Raw genomic sequence first — 23,354 nt, 5'->3', positions numbered from 1 at the left:
ACATATATTATTGTCATGATTGTCTTAAGTTTTACTATTTCTGTTGTGTCTAGAAACTATTCATAACATTGTTTTTGTAAGTAAGAACTCAGGGGACATAGGCAGGGTAAACAAATTACTTATGAGTTTAATTTCACCTTGATCATCCTTTAACTTGTTAAGTCAGCCCCTTGGGTGGTGTTCTGAGCTAAAAGACATGTTTCCGCTTCCTCTGGAGGCTCCCTTCTTGTTGGTGGTCTGTGTGGTTGCCTGGTTTCTCTTTTCTTTCCCTTCTTGGCTACTGGCCTAGATGCTCTCTACTTCTCCCTCCACTTCTCACTTCAGAGTTGAATTTCCAAAGTTTCTACCTAACTTGCCTCCCAGACTTATCCTCCAAGCAACTCCTAGTTGTGATCCTCTCTCCTGATCTTTCACTTCCTTTGAGCCAGTCTTTGCACATCCTCCAGACTAGCCCAGTCATTTAATAGCTATTAAATATCTGCTATTTAATGTAGTAGAAAAACATCTGTGTTATTACCTTTCTCTGTCTATGAGGCTTATAGGGATGGGTGCAAAGGGTCATGATTTAGCAGAGGGTATTTCAGGGTCAGGCAGGCAGGATTTTTCTGGTGGTCTTAAGAAGGGAATGGGTTCTGATTCTGATAGGGAGAAAGGTGGTGAAGCTGGGTCCCAAGAATGCCACTAGGGAAGGGGACAAGACTTAATTCAAAGATGGTAGGCAGCAAGTGAGCTTCAGAATAGGCCAGGGTAGTCAGTTCCTCATAAGGTCTAGAAGTGTCTGTCCTGTCCTTATATTCCAGTTTGCAGGAGTGTCCCATGGTCCAGGTGAAGGCAACATGGGGCTTTTTTCCCTGGTCTAGTTTGGTTCTTTTAAGTTTTCGTCTGTTTCCTTAAGCCATCTCCTCATTGCCTTTGTGACCTCTGCTTACTTTCCCCTGTGTCTTCATACATCTTCTAATTATTGCCTTTGCCTACCTCTCATTGTCACCTTTGCTACTCTGGCAAGTTCAGTGTCTTGTTAACTGCTGTCTTTTTTGTTTTTACTGTTCTCTTCCTTCTCCTTTCTAATTTCTGCTGTCTCTTCTTTTTTATTCTTTTTCAGCATTACTCTCTTGGTCTTGGCTTTTATAACCATCTCTAGCCAATTAGAATGTTGACAACCTCAACAGTTGCACTCTCTTAATTATGTAAGCTATCCTACCTACCCCCCACCTATGCACACACTTCCTTTTTTTTTTTTTTAATGTCTTTGCTCATAGCACATGGTTATGGTTAAGTGTGAACTCTGGATAAGTAAAGTAAGTCACTTCAGAGATTGGTGGGAAATAGGGCTTTACACCATAGATCCATCTCCTGCTACTTAATGGAAATGGGGTCATGCTTAATGTATTCTCCTTTACCAGTGACCTTTGTACTGTAGTCATAGTCATCATTTGATGTTGACTGAGCGTGTTGTAATTTATTCATCTAAGGGAGCAGTATCATCTTGCCCTTAATAATTCTGTTCATGATAGTCAGCAATGTCATTGTCCATTCAGACTCTGCTTGTCTGAATACCTCCTTCTTGTTGTATGCTCCAGATACTCATTTTGTAGTCACTTTTGTTTTACCAGAAGTTTCTTTGTCAGTGTTACAATATTTATAGATAAAATCTTGGACTCACCAGAATAGATATGTATAATTGTTCTTTCTTCCTAGGACTGAAAGTCAGACTACAGATACAGAAAATAAAGCTAAGAAACTTACACTGCCTCTCTTTGGTGCCATGAAAGGAGGAAGCAAATTCAAGTTAAAAACTGGAACAGTAGGGGTAAGTTGTGAGTCAAGGTAGAGTGTTAAACTTTTAACTGGTGAGTTATCTCTGAGCCAATTTTTATTTTACAAGTGCAAATGACTCATTACACCAGTGTGTTAAAAAGGGTTATGGGTTTGGTATAGTCATATCTTTCCCAGAATTTGCTTGTTAGCTTTTTCTGTTCAATTTAGAATTATAAGAATTGGCAAATTAATTCATACCAGTCAATTTGTAAGTAACTGATTTGTAAATTCAAGTAATAGTTTGTTAATTTCAGATGAATATTGGGTTTAGAAATAGATCTCCTACACTGAATGCTTTTTTTTTTTTTTTTTTTTTTTGGCGGCGGGGGGCAGGGGGAGTAGGTGTAGTAGAGATATGGTCTTGCTAAGTTGCCTGTGCTAACCTTGAATTGTGATCCTTCGGCCCCAAATTTCCAAATACCTGGGATAACAGGTGTGCCCTACTACATCTGACTCAGTTAAATGTTTTTAACCTGGTGAATGGATGTAATAGTCAGACTCAAATAATATTTATTAGGAATGTAACGTATATGCTTGTCTCTGCCATATGATTTTCCATACTCTGTTTAATCCTTCCAATACCTTACAACTTGTGGGAAATACTATGTCTTAAAGAAGAAAAAACAGGTAAAATACCATGTAACACCATCAGATCCATCTTTTCTCCTAAGTTTTATGATCTTTCTACTCTTCTATAATGTCTCACTGATGGTTGTTTTTGCTTTACATATATTCCTATTTATAGATTTAGCTTTTAAAAGTTTTTTTATCACTCTAAAGAACTGAACCTGTGGGGTATTACTTTGCTAGGGCTGCTATAACAAAATGCCACAAAATGGGTGGCTTAAAACACAAAAATTTATTTTCTCACAGTTCTAGATGCTGGAAGTCTTAAGATCAAGGTGCTGACAGAGTTGGTTTCCTTCTTGACTTGCAGATGGTTGCCCCCTCTTGCTGCTCTTTCACTTGATAGTCCCTCTGTGCATTTGCACTTTTGGCATATCTTCTAGTGACACCAGTAATATTGACTTAGGGCCCTGTCCTAAATGCCTCATTTATTATTTTTAAATGCAGTCACATTCTGAAGTCCTAGGGATTAGAACTTCAAAATGTGAATTTGCAGGATATGGAAGTAGGGAGGATTCAGCCCATTAATACCTTGTATTGGGATATACTGCCCTCTGGTGGCAGAGATGAAGTCTCAGCTATGTGTACTGAATGAGTTGTGTGGTTTATGGAAGAGGGAAGCTTTGGGTTAGGGGCAGTGTTTATGTTTTAAATAGAAGAAAAATGCTTTCCTAAAATAACTTTCTTAGAGGATTACCAAACTAAGTTATATATATTTTTTAAAAAGATATAAACAAGGTATACTTTGAAACTTCTGTTCCACAAATATGATCAACTTTTCCTAATAAGTGCTCATATTGAAAGGCCTTGATTTAAACGTGCTTTTCTGGATATGGTGGCATATGCTTATAGTTTCAGCTACTTGGGAGGCTAAGGCATGAGGATCACTGGGAGCCCAGGAGTTCAAGGTCAGCCTGAGTGACATAGGAAAACAGTGTCTTTTTTAAAAAAAAAATTATGTCGCTTTATACTTTAAGAAATGTCTTCCTATTCTTCAGGATCAGTTTTACTGTTTTACAAGTCTTATTTCCTTGAAATTACATTAAGTCTAAAAGGAAAAAACAGTACGATGACTTCTTTCTTGGGAATGTGCGTCTGATTTACTCCCTAGAAGATTTTGTAATAAATTAGGGTCCTTTAATATTAAGAGGTCAAATAGGATAGAATTCCTACAGCTATTGCTCATCTGGAATAAATGTTTTATTTCCCTCTGAGCTGTTTCAAATGTTTGGTATTTAATAATCTTTAGCCTGTTCTCTCCCCACCACTGCAACCCACATTGCTGGGAATCAAACCCAGGGCCTTGTACATGTTAGGCAAGCACTTTACCATTGAGTTACATCTCAGTCCTAAAAATGTTTTGATTCTATAAACTAATAAACATACTTGTTAAGAGTCCATAGATGGATACCATTTTATGTGAAAATTCTACTTCCAGCCTGCTTTTGTAGGATTTATCAACCTAGAGAGTTAGACATCCTATGCATTTGGTTTAACCTCCTGGAAGAAATTTGCCTCTTTTTTTATCATTATGTAGAACTACACATTTGTGGTTTTGTTTCCCTCGTAGAAATTGCCCCCCAAGCGTCCAGAACTCCCTCCGGCTCTAATGAGAATGAAGGACGAGCCTGAAGTAGAAGAGGAGGAGGAAGAAGAAGATGAAGAAGAAGAGAAAGAAAAGGAAGAGCATGAAGAGAAAATGGAGGATGGAAACAGCAGGTTGCCACAGGAGATAGAGCCAGAAACTTCAGTGCAGGAAATGAGTTCTCCCACAGATCTCACATATTCTAAGGAAACAAAAAACCATGGTAATATCTTTCTCCACCCTGTGCAATTCAGAGGGCCAGTTGTATTACTTATGGATAGGGTTAAAAAAGCAAACTAGTTCTTGTCTATGAGTTTTGACGTTATATATTTGAGACACTGACTCTGTACTAAGGAAATGTAGTTAGTCCTCTTCCTTTGACTGCCAGTCATTGTTTATTCTATTGCATATTAAAGGGACGTATTTCCAGTGTGTTCCAGAATGATAGAGGATTGAAATCTGTAGATTCTGTCATCACGGCTGCTGAGGAATGACCCTGAGCTGATGCCACTGTAGAGGTGGAGGGCAGGGGAGTAGTGTGAGTGTTGGGGCTTGATTAGGTGATCTCTGGATGAATCTCCCCTTACTCATTTTTCTCCCCACCCTTAAACGAGGCTAAGCCTAATGAACTAAAGTTCTCAACAAGAATCATGCCTTATTCATCTTTTTGTCTATAGTATCTAAAAGAGAATCTGGCACATAATACTCACCCTCATGAGAAAAGATTTAATGAAAAATATTGAGAGAGGGAATTGATTAATTTGAAAATAATTTTTGTGATTATGAAAAGAATATTTATGCATTTTAGAAATTTTAGATATAAAAGTCCAAAGAAGAAAAAAGAAATCTTTCCAAATCTCAGCTCTAGAAATTACTGTTTATCTTTTAGTGCCTCTTATTCCTTATTAACTGTAGGAGTTATTTTCCTGCAGGTTGCCAAACTGTTTAGCAAGATTAAGATCTCACAAAAAATAGGGAATGTGAGGAAAAGTAAACACTGGTGTTAAATGTGTGTGGAAATGTGTGCATATCTACTTCAGAGAGACTACACTGGTGTACTTACAACAGTAGGCCTGGAGTACAGTCTTCCTCTTGAGTCACCTTCAACTGTGTCTGAGGAACAGAAAAGTTACTGTTTCCTCACCTATTTGCCTTTTTTGTTTAGTTGTTGGCAAAATACTTGCCTTTTTAAAAAGATACTTATATGTAGTTTTTTCTGCACCTGGGACTTTGGGCCATACCAGTAGGAGGGGGAGCAATAAGTATTATATTTTGTTGTTTAGGGACCAAAGTATACCTGTGTATGAAAATGGAATAGGTTTTAAAATCTGGTTTATAAATTTAAATTGGTAAATCCGTGACTGCTGAGGGATTGTTCCAGGCCTTTTTTCCTCTACTTTTTTATTTTTACAGCATGAGGATCCTATTTTACATGCTATTTTTTAGCCTGTTTTTTCCCTATGTCTTAAAATGTTTTTTATTTAATTTTGTTTTGTTTTGGTATCAGGGATTAAACCCAGAAGTGCTTAACTACTAAGCCACATCCTCAGCCCTTTTTCTTTTTTTTTTTTTTTTTTTTTATATTTATTTATTTTGGTTTTTGGCGGACACAACATCTTTGTTTGTATGTGGTGCTGAGGATCGAACCCGGGCTGCACGCATGCCAGGCGAGCGCGCTACCACTTGAGCCACATCCCCAGCCCCCCCTTTTTCTTTTTTGAGACAAGGTCTTGCTAAGTTGCTTAGGGACTCAGTAAATTCCTAAGACTATCTTTGAACTTGTGATCCTCCTGCCTCAGCCTCCCAAGTCACGGTATGGCAGGCATGTGCCACTGCACCTATCTTAAAATGCTATTTTTAAATGTTGCTTTGTACTTAGGGGTAGGGCATCACTTGGATGTGTCATAATTTATTAACTTTTACTTATTAAACATACAAATCACTTCTTAATGTTTGCTATTGTAAACACTTAATCTTGGTGCTTGACTCTGGTTTTAAAAAAAAAAAAATGTTCCTGGGAGACAATTTCTACACCAAGAAATATGTATATTTTTAAGGCTTTTTGTAAGTTTTGCCAGTAAGTTTACCTCAAAGTTGGCTGGGTATTTTAAGTGGAAAATTGGTCTTGTTAGATATCTAGAGAGATACATTTATTGGAAAACTCATTAAAGTTAGTTGAAGCTGCCAGGCACGGTTGCACATGCCTGTAATCCCAGCAGTTTGGGAGGCTGAGGCAGGAGGATCTCAAGTTCAAAGCCAGCCTCAGCACCTTATTGAGACCCTCAGCAAATCAGTGATACCCTATCTCTAGATAAAATACAAAAAAGGGCTGGGATTTGGTTCAGTGGTTGAGTGCCCCTGGATTCAATCCCCAGTACCGAAAAAATAAAAAAAGTTAGTTGAAGCTGATGACAGTAAAACTAGATTATCATATATAGGCATAGATTCTTTTGCTTTTTGTTTGTTTGTTTTGTTTTGTTTTCTTGTCTTTCCACCATTAATTAAATAATAACAGTAGGCTTTGGTACTGTTTTTTGTAGAAAACATGTCTCAAATCAGCCACATGGAACAGAATAAAAATTATCAAGAGATTAATGAAACATCTTCATCATGCAAAGAACCATCAGGTAAGTAGCATAGCAGATTCTTTTGCCTCTCTGTGTGCAGATACATCCTAACTTTAAAAGGAGGGGTTGGCAGCTGACCCTAAGGCAGCATAGGAAATGGCCATATAGACCCTAGGTAGGTGCAACCACCAGCACCCTGAATGAAATTGGAGTATGTGAGAGGTTTGTGTTTGGTGCTATCTCATGTGCCTTTTACTCCTCTTTTCCCTGTCCCACAAAGCACCTGATGTCTTGATGCTTCCCTCTAGCCATACAAAGCCTACCCCAATTTTACATCTCCCAGTTGAATATGTCTTACTATGGAAATGATTCCCAATCTATTAAATTGCTTGAAAGGTTGGCAGTGCTGAGGATTTTTGTTGGGAATTGATCACATAGACATTCCCTGCCTCACATATACCCCAAATCCAGACTCCTAAAAAGAAAGCAGGTTCAGCATTAACCACACTATTTGTACAGTAGAGGCACAGTGAGCCTGGTAAAAAAGGATTGCTTGCTGGGTGCAATGGTGCTCACCTGTAATCCCAGCAGCTCGGGAGGCTGAGGCAGGAGGATTGGGAGTTTAAAGTCAGCCTCAGCAACTTAGTGAGGCCCTATGCAACTTAGTGATATTTAATATTTTAATGAAATATTAAAAAAGGACTGAGTATGTGTCTCAGTGGTTAAGCACCCTTGGGTTCAATCCTTGGTACAAAAGTAAAAAAAAGGGCTGAGGATATAGCTCAGTTGGTGGAGTGCTTGCCTCACACGCACAAGGCCCTGGTTCAATCCCCAGCACCACAAAAAAAAAAAAAATAAATTAAAAAATAACAATAAAACAAAAGGGACTGCTTTTATCCGGTTTTACTTATGGTTAAAATGTGGAATAATAAAAATAGCCTCATCATACTCATCATACCTCAAGCTTGTAGCCTTGTTTTAAAAGCCAGGGATATCAGTGAAAGAAAAATGTTCTCCTCTTAATATGTATTTTTTGTGTGTGTGTGGCAGGGGGACAGGTACTAGGGATTGAACCTGATCAGGGGCACTTGACCACTGAGCCACATCCCCAGCCCTATTTTTTTTTTTATTTAGAGACAGTGTCTCACTGAGTTGCTTAGTGCCTCACTTTTGCTGAGGCTAGCTTTGAATTCTCTTGCCTCAGCCTCCCAAGCTGCTGGAATTACAGGCACAAGCCACCATGCCAAGCTCCTTCATTTTTATAGTAGTAGATTGTCACTGATGTTTTCTTTAGTAATTTTAACACTGTCTTAGGAGAAGATCTTTCTTTGTCTATTACTTTTTCAGAAAATAGTTATTATCATTTTTCCCCCTTAAATTAGCACCAAAGAATGAATATGAGAAAAGCAGAGATGAATTGAAGAAAAAGAAAGCTCCTGGTCCAGGCAAGGTAAGTACTTTTCTTTGAAAGTTGAAATGAATGCTCTTATGACAGACCACATCTAGGAGTGTGAATCTTTGGAAACTGACAGAGTTCCCAACAGCCTTAGCCTCCTCTCCTAGAAATCTGAATTCTTTAATTTTTATATTTTTGAATTCTGTATTCTTGTCTCCATTCACCCTATTCCCTATAACTGCTCACATACATGCTACTTTTTTTTATATTAATTTGTGAATTTTTCTTCATATCCTAATATGCTATACAGACATTTGAATAACATGCTGTTTTCATCTTTTTATTACACAAAAGATATAAATACACTCCATTCTGTATCTTAATTTTTTTTAATCTATCATGGAAATCATTCTTTATCAATATATCAAGAGCTTCTTAGTGCATGAATATACCCTGTTTAGCTAGTACCCTTTAGATAGACACTTGAATTGTTTCTAGGCTTTCATTATACCAGTGCTATAGTGAATAATTTTATGAATACGTAATATTGAATGGATATGCTAAGTTCCAAGAAGTGCAATTTCTGGGTTGTGTTGGCAGGCCCAAGACACCTCTCTGTAATTCACAAGAGGTCTCACAGGACTCAACATATGGTTGTATTTGCAGCTATGATTTCCTACAGTAAAAGGATACCAGGCACAGTTGGCAATATGAACAGGGTTGGGGTGGAATCTGGGGTAAACTAAGTATAAGATTTGAATGGTCCTTTTCAGTGGAGATACACAGGACATGCTTAATTTCCCAAGCAATAAGTTTTAACAATTGTGAAATCTTGCTAACTAGAGACGCTTGTTAGAGACTCAGTACTATTTTTGGTGGGAATGGATCATATAGGCATTCCCTGATTGGCGTGTACCACAAATCCAGACTCCCAGAAAGAAAACAGATGTTCAGCATAAACCACATTGTTTGTACAGTAGAGGCACAATGAGCCATCCTTATCAGTTATGGTAATAGTAATAATTAATAATCCTCCAGAAGCTGGGTGCAGTGGCACGCGCCTATAATTCCAGCGGCTCCGGAGGCTGAGGCTGGAGGATCACAAGTTCAAAGCCAGCCTCAGCAACGGTGAGGCGCTAAGCAATTCAGTGAGACCCTGTCTTTAAATAAAATACAGAATGGGGCTTGGGATGTGGCTCAGTGGTTAAGTGCCCCTGAGCTCAATCACCAGTACCAAAAAATAATAATAATCTTCCAAAAACTCAAGTTCCAGACACCAGCCAAAGATCAATCCTATAAGCAAGCTTTCAGAGAATAGCAGTTATTCTTGCTCTGTTAATTTTTTTACACTTAGGTCAAAAGGCAAATGCCAGATTTCCCTCTCCAGAAGTTATTTTGTTAAGCACTTATATCTGCCTTGTGTTTACTGCCCCTTTTAAAAAGCATGACATCACTCTCACTAATGAAAGCTCAGCTTGTTGAGGCTTTATGAGGAAAAAAAAAAAATCAAGACTCAGACAATGTTCCCCCAAATGGGTTATTAATGTCCACATCATTAATGAAAACTGTGCTTAGTTTTTGTTTGCGAACAGGTAACTGTAAAGCCAGTAATTTCTTAGAGTTAAAATTCTTTTGAGTAAAATAGTCCATATTTTCTTTGCAGTTTCCCCCAACACTTTCTTCTAAATATCCCGAAGATGACCCAGACTACTGTGTGTGGGTTCCACCTGAAGGTATATTTAAAATTTTTTTTTCCTTTCCTTTAGATTTCTTTATGTATTTGAATAAGTCATACATGTTTAAGGTTCAAAATAATAGTTACAAGAGTATGTAGTGAAGGTTTCCCTTCTGCAAGAATAGGTAGATTAAAAGATCTGAGAAGACATATCAACTAAATATAATCTGTGCACCCTGTCCTTACTTTATTTTTTTTTTAAATAAATTTTTTTTTTAATATTTATTTATTAGTTCTCGGCGGACACAACATCTTTGTTTGTATGTGGTGCTGAGGATCGAACCCGGGCCGCACGCATGCCAGGCGAGCGCGCTACCACTTGAGCCACATCCCCAGCCCACCCTGTCCTTACTTTAAAACAGCAAATAGCTGTTTTAAAAATTATGAACCAGCTAGATAATTTTGAACACTAGCTGGATATTTGATAGTAAGATACTAAGAAATTATTGATTTTTTTAAAAAAGTGAATGATGTTGAGTTACATTTTTTGAAAAAAGTCCTTATATTCTAGACAAATATACAAAAGCGTTTATAGATGGAATGACATCTGGGATTTACCTTAAAATAATCCAGATAAGCCAGGCACAGTGGTGCACACCTGTAATCCCAGTGGTTTAGGAGGGCTGAAGCAGGAGGATCGCTATTTCAGAGCTAGCCTCAGCAAAAGCAAGGTGCTAAGCAACTCAGTAAGACCCTGTCTCTAAATAAAATACAAAATAGGGCTGGGGATGTGACTCAGTGGTGGAGTGCCCCTGAGTTCAATCCCCATTACCAAAAAAAAATCAGAGAAGGTACTGAAGGAGGGGGGGTAAGAGATAAAGCAGGATTGGCCACATATAATAATTATTAAAGCTGGATAAGGGGTAGATGGGGCTTATTATATTTTTCTATTTGCTTTTGCATATATTTCAAATTTTCTTTATCAACAGAAAACAAAGTCTTCTGTCTATGCCTCAGCTACTCATTTTTTTCCTCTAAAAACAACAAAATCAGTTTCTTAATAATTCCTATATATTAAACAAAATGCCTATATAGACAATAAAACACATATTTCACCACTTTGCACAAGTGGAAGCATCTTTCTACTCCTTGCTATTTTGTGCTTAGCACTATATAGAAAGCCTTCCATAATTACTTACAAATTTATCATTTTCTTTTTACATGGCAGCATAGTTTTTTTGTTTTTGGTTTTTTTAATGGTGTGGCTATACCTTTACTTATTTAAATACTGTGTTTTCAGTCTTTTGCCTTTATAAACAACTCTGCAAGAAGTAACTGCTAATATAATAAGTGAAGTATAGAGGTCCATTTATAGAAAAAACTAATATAAGTTAACATACTAGATCACAGTTATTTTTAAAGATATTGTAAATTGTATTCTATAAAGACTACCAATTTTGTGTTCATACATGCACACCTAGGGCAATATATTAGATGCTTATTTCTTCATATGCTGATTATATGTTTTTTATGGATGTTATTTTTGTTTACTTATTTATTTTAGTTGTGAATGGACACAATACCTTTATTTTGTTTATTTATTTTTCTGTGGTACTGAGGATTGAACCCAGTGCCTCACACATGTGAAGCAAGCAGCGCTCTACTACTGAGTCATAACCCCAGCCCCTATGGATGGTATTTCTAAGATACTAATAATCAGAAGAAGTTTAGTTACTAGAAATGTTTGCTTCTTATCTACTAATAAATGTTAGGATAGACATGAAAAAAGGACTATATTCCAAAATTGTATACAAAAAGTAAAGTTTCTATCATGGAAGGAAACCTCAATATTTATTTTACTTAGGCCTACAAATATGTGAATATCTTTTTTCCTCTCGACTTTGAAAGAGTAAATATCTTTCTTTTTTATACTTTGATTTAGGCCAAAGTGGAGATGGCAGAACCCATCTTAATGACAAGTATGGCTATTGATTACATCAGAGTCCCAGAGGAAGATCTTGTGGACTATGTGACATTGATTATTTGGAATAATATGTGAAGTTGAATGGCCAAAGAAGTTCAGATGATCTTATGTAAAATCTGGTGACTGACTTTTTCTTCCATGCTCTTGGCTTCTTGAATTTATCTTGTTATCCAGTTCTCCTGATTTGGGTATTTATGTTTAAAAGTATTTATGTTTGTATATATGTATGTTTGTATGTGTGTGTGTGTGTGTGTGTGCGTGTGTATATATGAAGGGAACAATATATCTTGAGAAATAGTAAAGTGAGAAACAGGACGCTATTATAAAATGAAAAGTCAAAGTGCCCCTAATACTGATTTAAGATGATAGCCTGTTTGATTTAAGATTTAGGGACTGTGGGTTAGAGGTGTAGCTTGTCTAGCATGCTTGAGGCCTTGGATTCCATCCCCAGAAACACAATTTAAAAAAAAAAAAGATGGAGAATTGTGCTTTCCTGAGCATTAGGCTATGTCTGGCAGTTAGGGTGTAGAATTCACTAATATTGCTTCCTCAGATAATGTGAAATATGAATATTTCATGGATCTGACTCTGGATGTCCTTGTCATTCTTAGAACTAAATTTAGATTGACAGTGAAAGTTTCCTACTGCCTCCAACTCTAATCCTCCCTCTACATTTGAGAATAGACCCTGACTTATCAGGATAAAGTTAACCATAGCACCATCTCATATACTCAGGCCCCAGTCTGATAAAAACTCAGCCCATTGAATATCTTGGCTCTGACTAATCAATTAGTCATCCTCCTCTTACAGAAGGGTGCAAATATTGTTATGGAATGAAAAGTTGAATGTGTTCTGCCCGGTGTGTGTTTTCTCACCTCTATGTTTTCTCTTCCTCTTGGGAACAAAGACATGTAAAAAGATGTCTTACTCCACCCCTTTTCCTCATGATTAATGCCTCACTTTACTTCCATAGATAGAAAGCGGGAAAGTGAAGGGATGCAGCAAGGTAGAGAGCATTTGGGTTAGGCTTAAGGCAGACATTGGGGAGAAATGCTCTGGCCCAGCCAGAGAGTGAATGAGACTGGTTGCTTTCTTATAATGGATTACGCAGTATATACAACAGTAGGCAGGAAGAAGTAATGAGCCATTCCAGTTACCATGGCAGATGGGGGAAGTTCTGGTCTACTAAAAGTAAGTCCTTCATCTTTCTTTTTTTTTTTTTTTAACTCTTTTTTTTTTTTAAGAGAGAGAGAGAATTTTAATATTTATTTTTTAGTTTTCAGCAGACACAACATCTTTGTATGTGGTGCTGAGGATCGAACCCGGGTCGCACGCATGCCAGGCGAGCGCGCTACCGCTTGAGCCACATCCCCAGCCCCAGTCCTTCATCTTTCAAAAGAGGTGTTGGTATGCTGAGAAACTTACTTTCGACTTCATTCAGACCAATAGGGAGAACTGATTGATGATGTAAGAAGTGTCAGGAATTTGGGGGCAGTGTTCATGACATTTGGATTAAAACAATGGACAGAGGGCTGAGGCACATCAGTGGTCTTTGCATATAAAAGTCTATTCAAACACAGTTGTATGTGTGAGCCTAATATTTGAATGGTAAAAATATATCTGCTCTGGGTGAAGTGAAGGTGCAAGGATTGGAGCTACTACACACACACATCCTCTCCTCCAGTTACCCTAAGGAATCCCAGGAGCTATAGGAGGATAGACAGTTTTAGGAGGACAGATTTCTAAGGTTCTGGGAACAGTAGGTATGCTTTCGTGTCTACAGAAATCCCAAGTGGGATTCCACATGCCAAAATAAAATCTAAATATGTAATTTGTGGGCAGTGGACTTGATTTAAATGACCTACACGTGTTTCTTAGCTACCTTTTACTAAATAGGAGACTGGGAATAGGACTAAATTCTCTGAGTCTCAATTTTGTTATCTCAAGCAAGGCTAGCAAAGCTTCCTGCTCCTAGAACCTCAGATGTATTTAAGGATTGGATGAGATGATGGAGGTGGATTTAGTACCGGACTTTATAGATGTTAGTAGTTGTTATTTTAAAAGGGGACACAAGCCAGGCATGATAATGCACACCTGTATAATCTCAGCAACTCAGGAGAAATTTAAGTTTTTAGTTATAGTACTTGGATCTTAACTGCAGACCAATTGAAGCAGAATCCCTGAGGTGACCCCTTCTACAAGGGGTCTCTGATGTACAACCCAGGGTGACAAACCTCGAGAGTACTTTTTTCCTACAGCCAATTTTTTTCTATAAGGGCCAGGTGTTTTAGGCTTCGTAAGCTGTATGATTTGTTGCATGCAACTACTCAGCCCTGCTTTTGTAGTACACTTGTAAAAAGCATTAACAATATATGAGTGAGTGTGACTTCTTTCTAATGTGTTTATTTATAAAAACAAATAACAGGCTGGTTGGCAGACCCCTGGTCTAGACTGATTCATCTTCAAGGTCTTATTTGGTTCAAAATGTTCTCATATCTTTTTTTAAAAAGCATGTCCCAGTTCATGCATATTTGGAAGATTTGTATTCAGAATACCAATTATCTCCTCCTGAACATATGGGTTGCAGTTTATGGTTACCAGAAGTTAAAGTAAACCAGTCTCTCTGCCACGCGACCAGCGCGAGCTTCATGAAAGAAGGTTCGGTTCATAAGAAATTGCTAGTGAGTTTTAAATTAAAGAGACAGACTCTCATTACCTTTAACACAGCTCCAAGATGGCTTCTCCTAGCTCCCACCTCCAGCCACCTAATGCGGTGGTGAGGTTTACAGAAGAGACTAGTTAGAGAGGGAGAGCATGCCAGGGAGTGAGATTTTATTGGAGAACAAAAAATTCCAGGGAAAATCCCATCCAATGAAGGTTAAGGGGGGCAGCATCCCAAGGTCAGGGGCGGAGATTGGGTCTTCAGGTCAGTGGCCAGGCACGTCTCTTCACAGACAAGCCCTCGGACCTGGGAAAGGGTGGGGAAGGCTTTTAACACCGCTGTGTTTAAGTGCCTCTCACCCAGCCAGGGAGGTAACTCAAATCACGTGCAAAGATCGCCTCCCACAAGTCTCCTTTTCTCAGAAATAAAAGTAAGGTTATTTAGTCATTAGAAAAAAATACTTGGTCTCAGCAGGAACACAATAGTTAACTGCAAGCAGGGTGTCCCTAGTCAGCTGTCCTGGACAGGAATTCTGAACCTTGAATTCTCCACACTCAACCTATAGTGTGGAGAAAGAGTGAAAAAAGGTGAGAAGACTCGGGGACCAGTTAGGAGCCAGTGGCAGCAGTCCAGCTGAGAGATTATGATGGCTTGAATTCAGTGGAGATCGAGAAGGAAAGAGACACATGGATCTTAGCAATATTTTTAAAAGTAGAATGGCTGAAGTTGAGTGGTGGGGTTGTGTAGGGTGAACGAAAGGAATCCAGGAAGATTCCTAGGCTGCTAATTTCCACATCTGAGTGGATGATGGGTCATTCATTGAGGTAGGGGAAGTAAGAAAGAAGGACTGGTGTAAAAGTGGAGGGGTCATGAATTCAACACTTTGAGGCACCTAAATAAAATGTCCACCAGGCAGTTGAATACATAGGCCTGGATCTCAGAAGAGAGGGCTGAGGAGTAGTTATGGCTGTCCAACAAATGAACCTCAGCATTGGGATGGGGAGATCCAGTAGGATTCATTAGAATCTAGGTGACCGACAGGAATTATGCAGAGAAACCACTGTCTTGGGCAGCTGATTTTCCTATCTTGGTGCAGGGAACAAATTTTTTTCCTGGTTATAGGTACTCATTTGTTGTAAGAAAAAGATAAAGTGTGGTACCATAGTGAACAATGGAGAAAAAATATCAGTGTATGTATTTAACATAAGAATAAGTCTCTTGATTCACATAGGAATTAGGGGCCTAAAACTTACCTAAAAGGTCAAAACTTTTCTTAACTGTTTTTTATTTAAAATTTCCAAAAATAGCTAAGATTTATTTAATGTCCCCAGTGTGTCAACACTATGCTAACTGCCTGTATGATTCATTTAATCTTAGATCACTGGGGCTGGGGATGTGGCTGAAGCGGTAGCGCGCTCCCCTGGCATGCGTGCGGCCCGGGTTCGATCCTCAGCACCACATACCAACAAAGATGTTGTGTCCGCCGAGAACTAAAAAATAAATATTAAAATAATCTTAGATCACTGAAGTAGTTCTATAGTTGAGGAAACTGAGGCCCTGAGAGTTAAGACTTGTCTAAGGCCACTCAGTAGTCTGTGAATTAGACTGAAGCCCAAACAGTCTAATATCTAAGTCCGGCTCTTAACCCTCCAGTACATTGCTTTAACATTTTTAATATACTGTGTTTTAATTTTTTTAAATATTTCTTAGTTTTAGGTGGACACAGTGCCTTTATTTTATTTTAATGTGGTGCTGAGAATCGAACTCAGTGCTTCACACATGCTAGGCAAACATGCTATCACTTGAGCCACATCCCCAGCCCAATATACTGTATTTTTTACAGCAGTTTTAGATTCATAGCAAAGGTGAACAGAAAGTACAGACTGTTTCCATCCACGCCCTGTGCCCCACACATATAGTTGTCCCAGTCCCTACCAGAGCCTGCATTTGTCACACTCAAACCTACACTGATATGTTATCACCTAAATTCCATAGTTTACTTTAGGATTCTCTCTTGGTGATGCACATTCTGTGAATTTTGATAAATGTAAATGACATGTACCCACCATTACAGTATCAAACAAAATAGTTTCACTGCCCTAAAAGTCCTGCATGCTCCACCTGTTCATCTTTCCCTCCCCACCATTCCCTGGCAACCACTGATCTTTTTACTGTCTCCATAGTTTTGCCTTTTCTAAACTGTCATATTTGGGTATTACCTTAATTTTTAAAAATTCCCTGAATAATTAAACAGGCCTCACAGAACATTCTTTAACCTTTTACTAAGAATATTTTCTTTTCTGAAATAATATTTAGTGAAGAGGTGCTTGCTTCAGCACCATATATACTAAAATTGAAATGACACAGAGATTAGTATAGCCCCTGCACAAGGATGACATGCGAATTTGTGAAGCATTCAGTTTTTTTGTGATTGAGTTCTACGCAGGGCCAAGTTCAAGTTCCCTGGCTGCCAGAAGATACACATCTCAATGAAATGGAATTTTACCAAGTTTAGCTGATGAATTTGAAGACATGGTGGCTGAGAAGTGGCTCATTCCTGATGACTATAGGGTCAAATATATCCCCAGATGTGGTCCCCTGGACAAGTGGTGAGCTCTGCATTCATGATGGCTTCCACTGTGTTATCCCTTTCTTAATCACACCAATAAATAATTGTTGTAACCAAGAAAAAAAAAAAGAGAAGAAAGTATTAAAAGAAGCATAGTCATTTTAAGGATATTTAGAGAAAAGAGAAGAAATGAAGCATGTGTAAAGAAAATTTAAGATATAAAAACCGTAGCATCACTGGGCACAGTGGCACATGTCTGTAATCCTAATGACTCTAAAGACTGAAACAAGAGGATTGCAAATTCAAGGTCAATCTCAGCAATTTATGAGGCCCTAACCAACTTAGTGAGACCCTGACTCAAAAGGTGCTAAGGGTTATGGTTCAGTGATTGTACATACCCCTGAGTTCAATCCTCAGTCCCCCCCACCATATGCACACACACAAAAACTTAGCATTGCCATGACATGAATACTGGTAAGATCCATTTATTTCAGTGGAAAATTGGGATTTCATCTGGGGAATGGATCACTTCAAGTCCCATCTTCATATCATAAGCACAGACTTTGTCATTGTATTGTAAAGTAACCCCTTTCCTAATTTAGAAACCTGTTCTTTGTGGCTTCACTGCTTAGTAGCCTCTGACCCGGAGCACAGGGTGAGAATAGGCTGGGATGATGGGAGGGATCTTGAGGATCACTCATCATACCACCTTGGTCTGCAGAGGAAGAGACCTGGGCTCTGAGAAGCTGCGGCTCACTCACAACTGCAGTCCCCATCTACTCTCTCTAGCGTAGCTGGAGCTGGGTCACAGTAGGCTTTCCCTCACCCAAAAACTGGAGATTAATGTGTGCTATGCTTGTCTCCTAGGACATTTGAGAAGATCAAATAATGTACATGAAGACACTGAATACCATAATTTGCTATAAGGTGTGTCTCTTGCATTTGCCCTCCCCCTCTTTCTTTTATGCCTTTCCCTGGGGGTTAGGAGTGATTTTCCCAGTGCCTTCCTCAGTCCTCCCCTCCAGGTATGCACAGGGTTACTGTGGGCATTTGAGGTCTCTTTTGTAATTGGCTCCTGATCAGAGTACATTTTCAAAGTATTTTTTAGAGAGAGAAGATCTTACGTGACATTCTTTTAGGGCTATGTTCAAATATATATTCCCTTAAAAGGATCACTGCTATGAGGTTTTTGTTGATTTGTTGTGTCTAAATTTTGTTTTCTTGGACACAGCACTCCTCACCAAGTGGAGTGGCTTTGGGTGACTTCAGGGCAGTAGTATCCAATAACAAAAACATTAAGAAACTAGTGAAGTAGAAAGGCATTACCAAGGGAAAAGCAGAGTACAGAGATCAGCTATAAGACTCTTGCTAGAATTAAAACACCTTGAGAACAAGGACTCTTGGTAGGTTTTTGCATAGTGTCTGGCACATTCAATTAATGTTTCTTGAATGCTTGCTGTGAATATTTTCCCTGGAATTGTCCCAATTGTTTAGGAAATATGAAGCCTAGCTATCTCCTTGAAGTCCACACCTTTACCCATTACTACTTAACTGGAACGAGTTAGCCATTTTTAGAAATATGACACAATTCCCAACTGACTTTGAAGCTGTTAGCCACAGTCTAAGGATCTGTTGCTACTATTGAAATGCTGCCACCTCCCGGATAGGGTGTGACAAGTGGCCAGCAGCTATGGACGGATTCTTGAGAGAGGGAACCAGAGGGACGCCTGCCAGCCCTGTGGCAATAAAAAGCAGGAATCAGTCTTAGGTAGGGTGAGGGCTGAGTTCCCATACAGGATTTAGTCCAACCAAATGCTGGACTGCTGGGAAATGACACAAAACTCTGACTTTTGGTGTTAGGAAGATGGGTCATAGCATCAAACTGGTATGGTCCCTTGTGACTGGCTATTCAAGTCCTGAGAATCCTCACTTGATGTGGGCATTGAGAAGAATTTTCAAGACAACTTCTGGTGCCTGAGCAGACTTTGCTCTGCTTTGGGTTTAGGTGTTTGGTACACCATATTCCAGGGTGGAACTGAGACTAATTCCATAGGAGACCAGAAATTTTTCTCCCCACTATGATCTGGCATTGATGATGATGCAGGTCAGCGAACTCAGCACATGATGGGACAGTGATTCTCGCTAAGGGTAGCTCTGCCTTCATCTCTCAAGTCTATTTTAATTTCTCTATGTAGAGGTTTTACATTTCTTCCTTTGCATTGCCCACTCTTCTAATCCGAGCTCACCTCTTATAGGTCTTCCTTCCTGGTCTCTACCTAATTAGCTCTCCTCCACATAATCTTAAATACAACCATGAGTATAATGCCACATTTTGAAATCTAAGGTTTTCTAGTATCCAGAGGGTGAGATCTAATTCCCTTGTGGCTTTAAATTCCCTTACAGAGTTCCTGTAGTTTTCATCATCATCATCATCCTCCCTCCCTTTATACTACCTGATACTCTAGCAATAACAGGTTGTTTGCCCTAGACACACCCTTTGCTTTTTCTTCTGCCTATATTTTCTATCAAGGCTTTGCCCTACCAGCCTTGAACCACAGTTTCTTTGTCTATTAAGTAGAGAATATAGTATCCACCCAATAGTATTGTGGAGATTAAATAACTGAAATATTTGTAAAAACTTTAGCCATTCCCAAATGAAGCTGATATTAGTGTCATTATGGTCTTCTGTGCTTGTGTTTTTTAGGTAAGGCCACATATTTTTTTGTTGTTGTTCTGTTTTGTTTTTTGGTACTGGGCCACATCCCCAGCCCCATTTTGTATTTTATTTAGAGACAGTCTCACTTGAGTTGCTTAGTGCCTTGCTAAGTTGCTGAGGCTGGCTTTGAACTTGAGATCCTCCTGTCTCAGCCTCCCGAGCCACTGGGATTACAGGCATGCACCACTGCACCCAGCTAAGGTCCTGTTTTATTAAAATAGACTTTATGTAAATACTGTGCTGTGTTATATAGGGACTTAAGTGTCTGCAGATCTAGGTATCTGCAGAGGGTCCTGGCTCCAAAACCCCATGGATATTGAGATGACTATACTTGAGATTTATTTATTAGCAGAAAATTGCTAATATTTAGCATCTTTTTAAAAAACTGGAATTAAGCTAGGCATGGTGGCACACACTTTAAATCCCAGTGACTCAGGAGACATCACAAGTTTGCAGATAGCCTCAGCAACTTACCAAGGTCATGAACAATTTAACAACACTCCGTCTCAAAAAAATAAAAATAAAAAAAAGGCGGCAGATATGACTCAGTGGAAAAGCACCTTTGGGTTCTATCCTTAGCACCTTCACCCCCAAAAAACAAATGGAATTAATACATTGATTCTTAAATCTCTTTTCCAGTGATTCTGGAATACTTTGAGAGCAGAGTTTTAGGTTTACAGCAAAATGGAGTGGAAGGTTGAGAGATTTTTCCATGTATCCCTGCCTTCACACATGCTTAACCCCCCATTATCAACAACCCACACCAGAGTGATACATTTGTTATAATTGGTGCACTTATACTGACCCAAAGTCCATAATTTATATTAGAGTTCACTCTCAGTGTAATCCTATGAGTTTGTACAAATGTTATGCCATATATCTACCATTATAATATACAGATACAGTTTCACTGCCTTAAAAAATCTGTTCTATTCTTCCCTCCCCCAGATTTCTTATTTTAAAAATGTTCAACCTTGAGTCTCACTTCCTTTAGGACATTTCCCTGATCTCCATGGTTGTCACCAATCCCTCTCTCCTACCAGTCCTGTAGCACTTTATTTCTACTTCTATAATAGTCCTTACTCTAATGGCTTCATATCTGTTAATTATGTCTGTTGCTGGGCATGATGGGACAGGCTTGTAATTCCAGCAACTCGAGGCTGAGGCAGGAGGATCACAAGTTCAAAGCTAACTTCAACAGCTTTGCAAGATCTCTGTCTCAAAATTTAAAATAAAAGGGTCTAGGAATGTAGCTCAGTGGTCAAGTGCCCCTGGATTCAATCCCCAGTACAAGAAAAGAAAAAAAAAAAAAACACATTTAAACACACACATGCACATATATTTTGGGTATGTACGTGGATTATTTACATTTGTAAATTTTATGAGTTCTTGAGGACAGGACGACATATTTCATACCCCACTCTGTGAAACCTAGTAGTTTACAAATAGGCCCTTAGTTAACTGTTGGTTTCAATGGGCTGGGGAATTGGAGGACAGGTTCTAGTCCTTGCCTTTCCTTCTCTTGGATTTTCCTATCAGAGAAAAGACACATCACAGTTGCCTTCAACTCTTTCCTGGACAATTTAGGAACTGACTGTTTTAGCAAGATAATCCAGAGGCCTGGATTTTTGTCCTACTTGGGGCAAGGAACTATTACTTCCCATCAAGTAGTTCTGGATTTCAGCATCTAGCTTTCACTTGGGTTTTAAGTCCTCTGCTCGCCCTGGGAAATCCTGATCTTTGGCTCGGGTCTCCTCAGGTCTGCCATTGTCATATACACCCCTTCAGAAGACCATGCAACCATGGCAGGGAGTGACCATACGAGGGCAGTAAAGACCTGTTACTGTGCAACGAACTTGCACATGTGGCTGAAAGATGATGAATAAATGTTTGAAAATGGAACAAAGAGTAAAATAAAATCAGAAACAGGATTCCGAAGGAGTCAAGGGCAGCAAGCGATTCAGCTCAACAGTGTCTCCCTGGGCCCAAGACCTGAAGTAGCAATGTAGCCAGGGACATTGTTAAGGTCTAAAGGCTGCTTTCCAAATCTCTTCCCAACCTGTATTACTGTGCTTAGTTACCCCTTGAGAAAGTAATTCTCCAGTTATGATTCAAATATTTTGTGGAGGAATTAGGATATCACCTATTTATTCCTTATGTCCTGTATTGCAGCTTTATAGTTTACAGAGCATTTTTAAACACATTTTTTTTAATCTGAATCTCTTTTATCAGTTTTGAATGACAGAAAGAGGAGATATTATCACTGAAGGAAAAGGGGATTGGAAACATGAATTGACTTGATCAGAGGCATACTGAGTTTGTGGTAGAACCAAGTCTAGATGAGTTTCTTTAACTCCAGAGCATCTGCTTATTCCTTCTAGATTTCAGTTGTCCATGTTTGGAAGCTGAGGTTTGCTTGTTTTATGGTGCTATTGCTCTACCACTAAGCTACACTTCTAGCCCTGTAAGCTGAGATGTTAAGAGCAAGGACTTGTTCCCTGACTGGTACCCCTTAATCTTTAGGGCTAGGACTGAGTGTGTTACATAAGGTCTGTCCCTTAGGATTCTGATCCTATAATTTATCTCTTGTTCTCCTTAATTCAATGATTCTTTGACTTTAAGGCACAGCTCTGACAAAGATAGCCTTGGCCTTTAGTGATACTACCAGCTGAGCATCTCAACAAGGGCACCCATTTGGCTGGCAGCCTTTCAAGGTTCATCCTTAATGATGCAGGGATGGTGATGGAATAGAACATATTAAATATATATCAAAACACACACGATTGCTAAGAATGAGGTCAACTTTTAAAGTGAGTCTATTTAAGGAAAACATTAAGTAAATAATAGTATGGTGATATGCAAAAGAAGAAAGAATGAACTTGCCAATGACAAATTCAAGGAATTGTGATGAAGTAGGAAGATATAACAAAACTAATTAGTCACAAAAATAATTCTAAGTTTGGCTCTGTCATACTTAAGCCATGTAACCCTAATGAAGCTGCTGACCTTAAATGAGCCTATTTCCTCATTTATGAAGTCGAGAAAGAATTCCTACCCTCCTTCCCTTGGAATGTTGTGAAAGCATGTTAAAGCCTGGAATGTACCAGGCTAATGTCTGGTGCTACTGATATCCTAAGTCCTTTTTACCCACATTTTTCCAGGACCTCCTCTCTGCCACCACAGAGTATGCCTCCCACCCAGCCTCAATTTCCTGGAAGCCCAAGGACTGATTCCAGTTCAGTTTGTTGTCCACACCTGGGTTTGCTATTCTGAAGGTGGGGAGGAGGGAAGGGCTGGAGAAATGCTGGAATCAGTCTGGGAACAAGTCCCAGCACATGTCACTGTTTGCTTTGTCATCCTGATTCAATGACCTCATACTAGGAAGGGAGGAGCAGCAGGAGCTGTTCAGTTCCAGATACCTAAGGCGGCTTCTGACATCTACTGTTTTCCTTGGCATGAAAGAGCAGGCACTGGGCTGTGATTTTTAAGGTCTGAGCTAATCTGGGAAGTGAAGAACAGCACCTCCTGGAGCTGATCAGACTCCTCTTCTTGGGAGTTGCTTTGAACAAAGGGGTAGAGGGCACTGGAGAGGCATCAGAATCTGTGTTGTTGCTCCTGCCCCTTGGAGGGACTCCAGAACACAAGGTCTATTCCTACATTTTCATCCTTCTTAGTACTACCTGAGTTGAGTGCTAAGAATGGGCTTATTGCCCAGTTAAAGGAGAAAGAGCCTGGGGCTTGGACAGCTGCTGAAT

General features: G+C 39.1%; 1 protein-coding gene across 1 annotated transcript in view; it reads left to right on the top strand.

The window, feature by feature from the left end:
- Nucleotides 1-12,861, top strand: part of SLC4A1AP (solute carrier family 4 member 1 adaptor protein) — a 28,272-nt gene extending 15,411 nt beyond the window's left edge. Inside the window, exons 9-14 of the mRNA XM_081264228.1 lie at nucleotides 1,699-1,810; nucleotides 4,016-4,253; nucleotides 6,571-6,657; nucleotides 7,980-8,047; nucleotides 9,657-9,726; nucleotides 11,611-12,861. Coding sequence (XP_081120354.1) covers nucleotides 1,699-1,810; nucleotides 4,016-4,253; nucleotides 6,571-6,657; nucleotides 7,980-8,047; nucleotides 9,657-9,726; nucleotides 11,611-11,660 — 625 coding nt within the window. The 3' untranslated portion in view covers nucleotides 11,661-12,861. The remainder of the gene's footprint in view (nucleotides 1-1,698; nucleotides 1,811-4,015; nucleotides 4,254-6,570; nucleotides 6,658-7,979; nucleotides 8,048-9,656; nucleotides 9,727-11,610) is intronic.
- Nucleotides 12,862-23,354: the final 10,493 nt, after the last annotated feature.

This window comes from Spermophilus citellus (assembly GCF_964194105.1).
Source record: "Spermophilus citellus genome assembly, chromosome: 13".
Lineage (NCBI taxonomy): Eukaryota > Metazoa > Chordata > Mammalia > Rodentia > Sciuridae > Spermophilus > Spermophilus citellus.
This window is presented reverse-complemented; position numbering and strand designations above follow the sequence as displayed.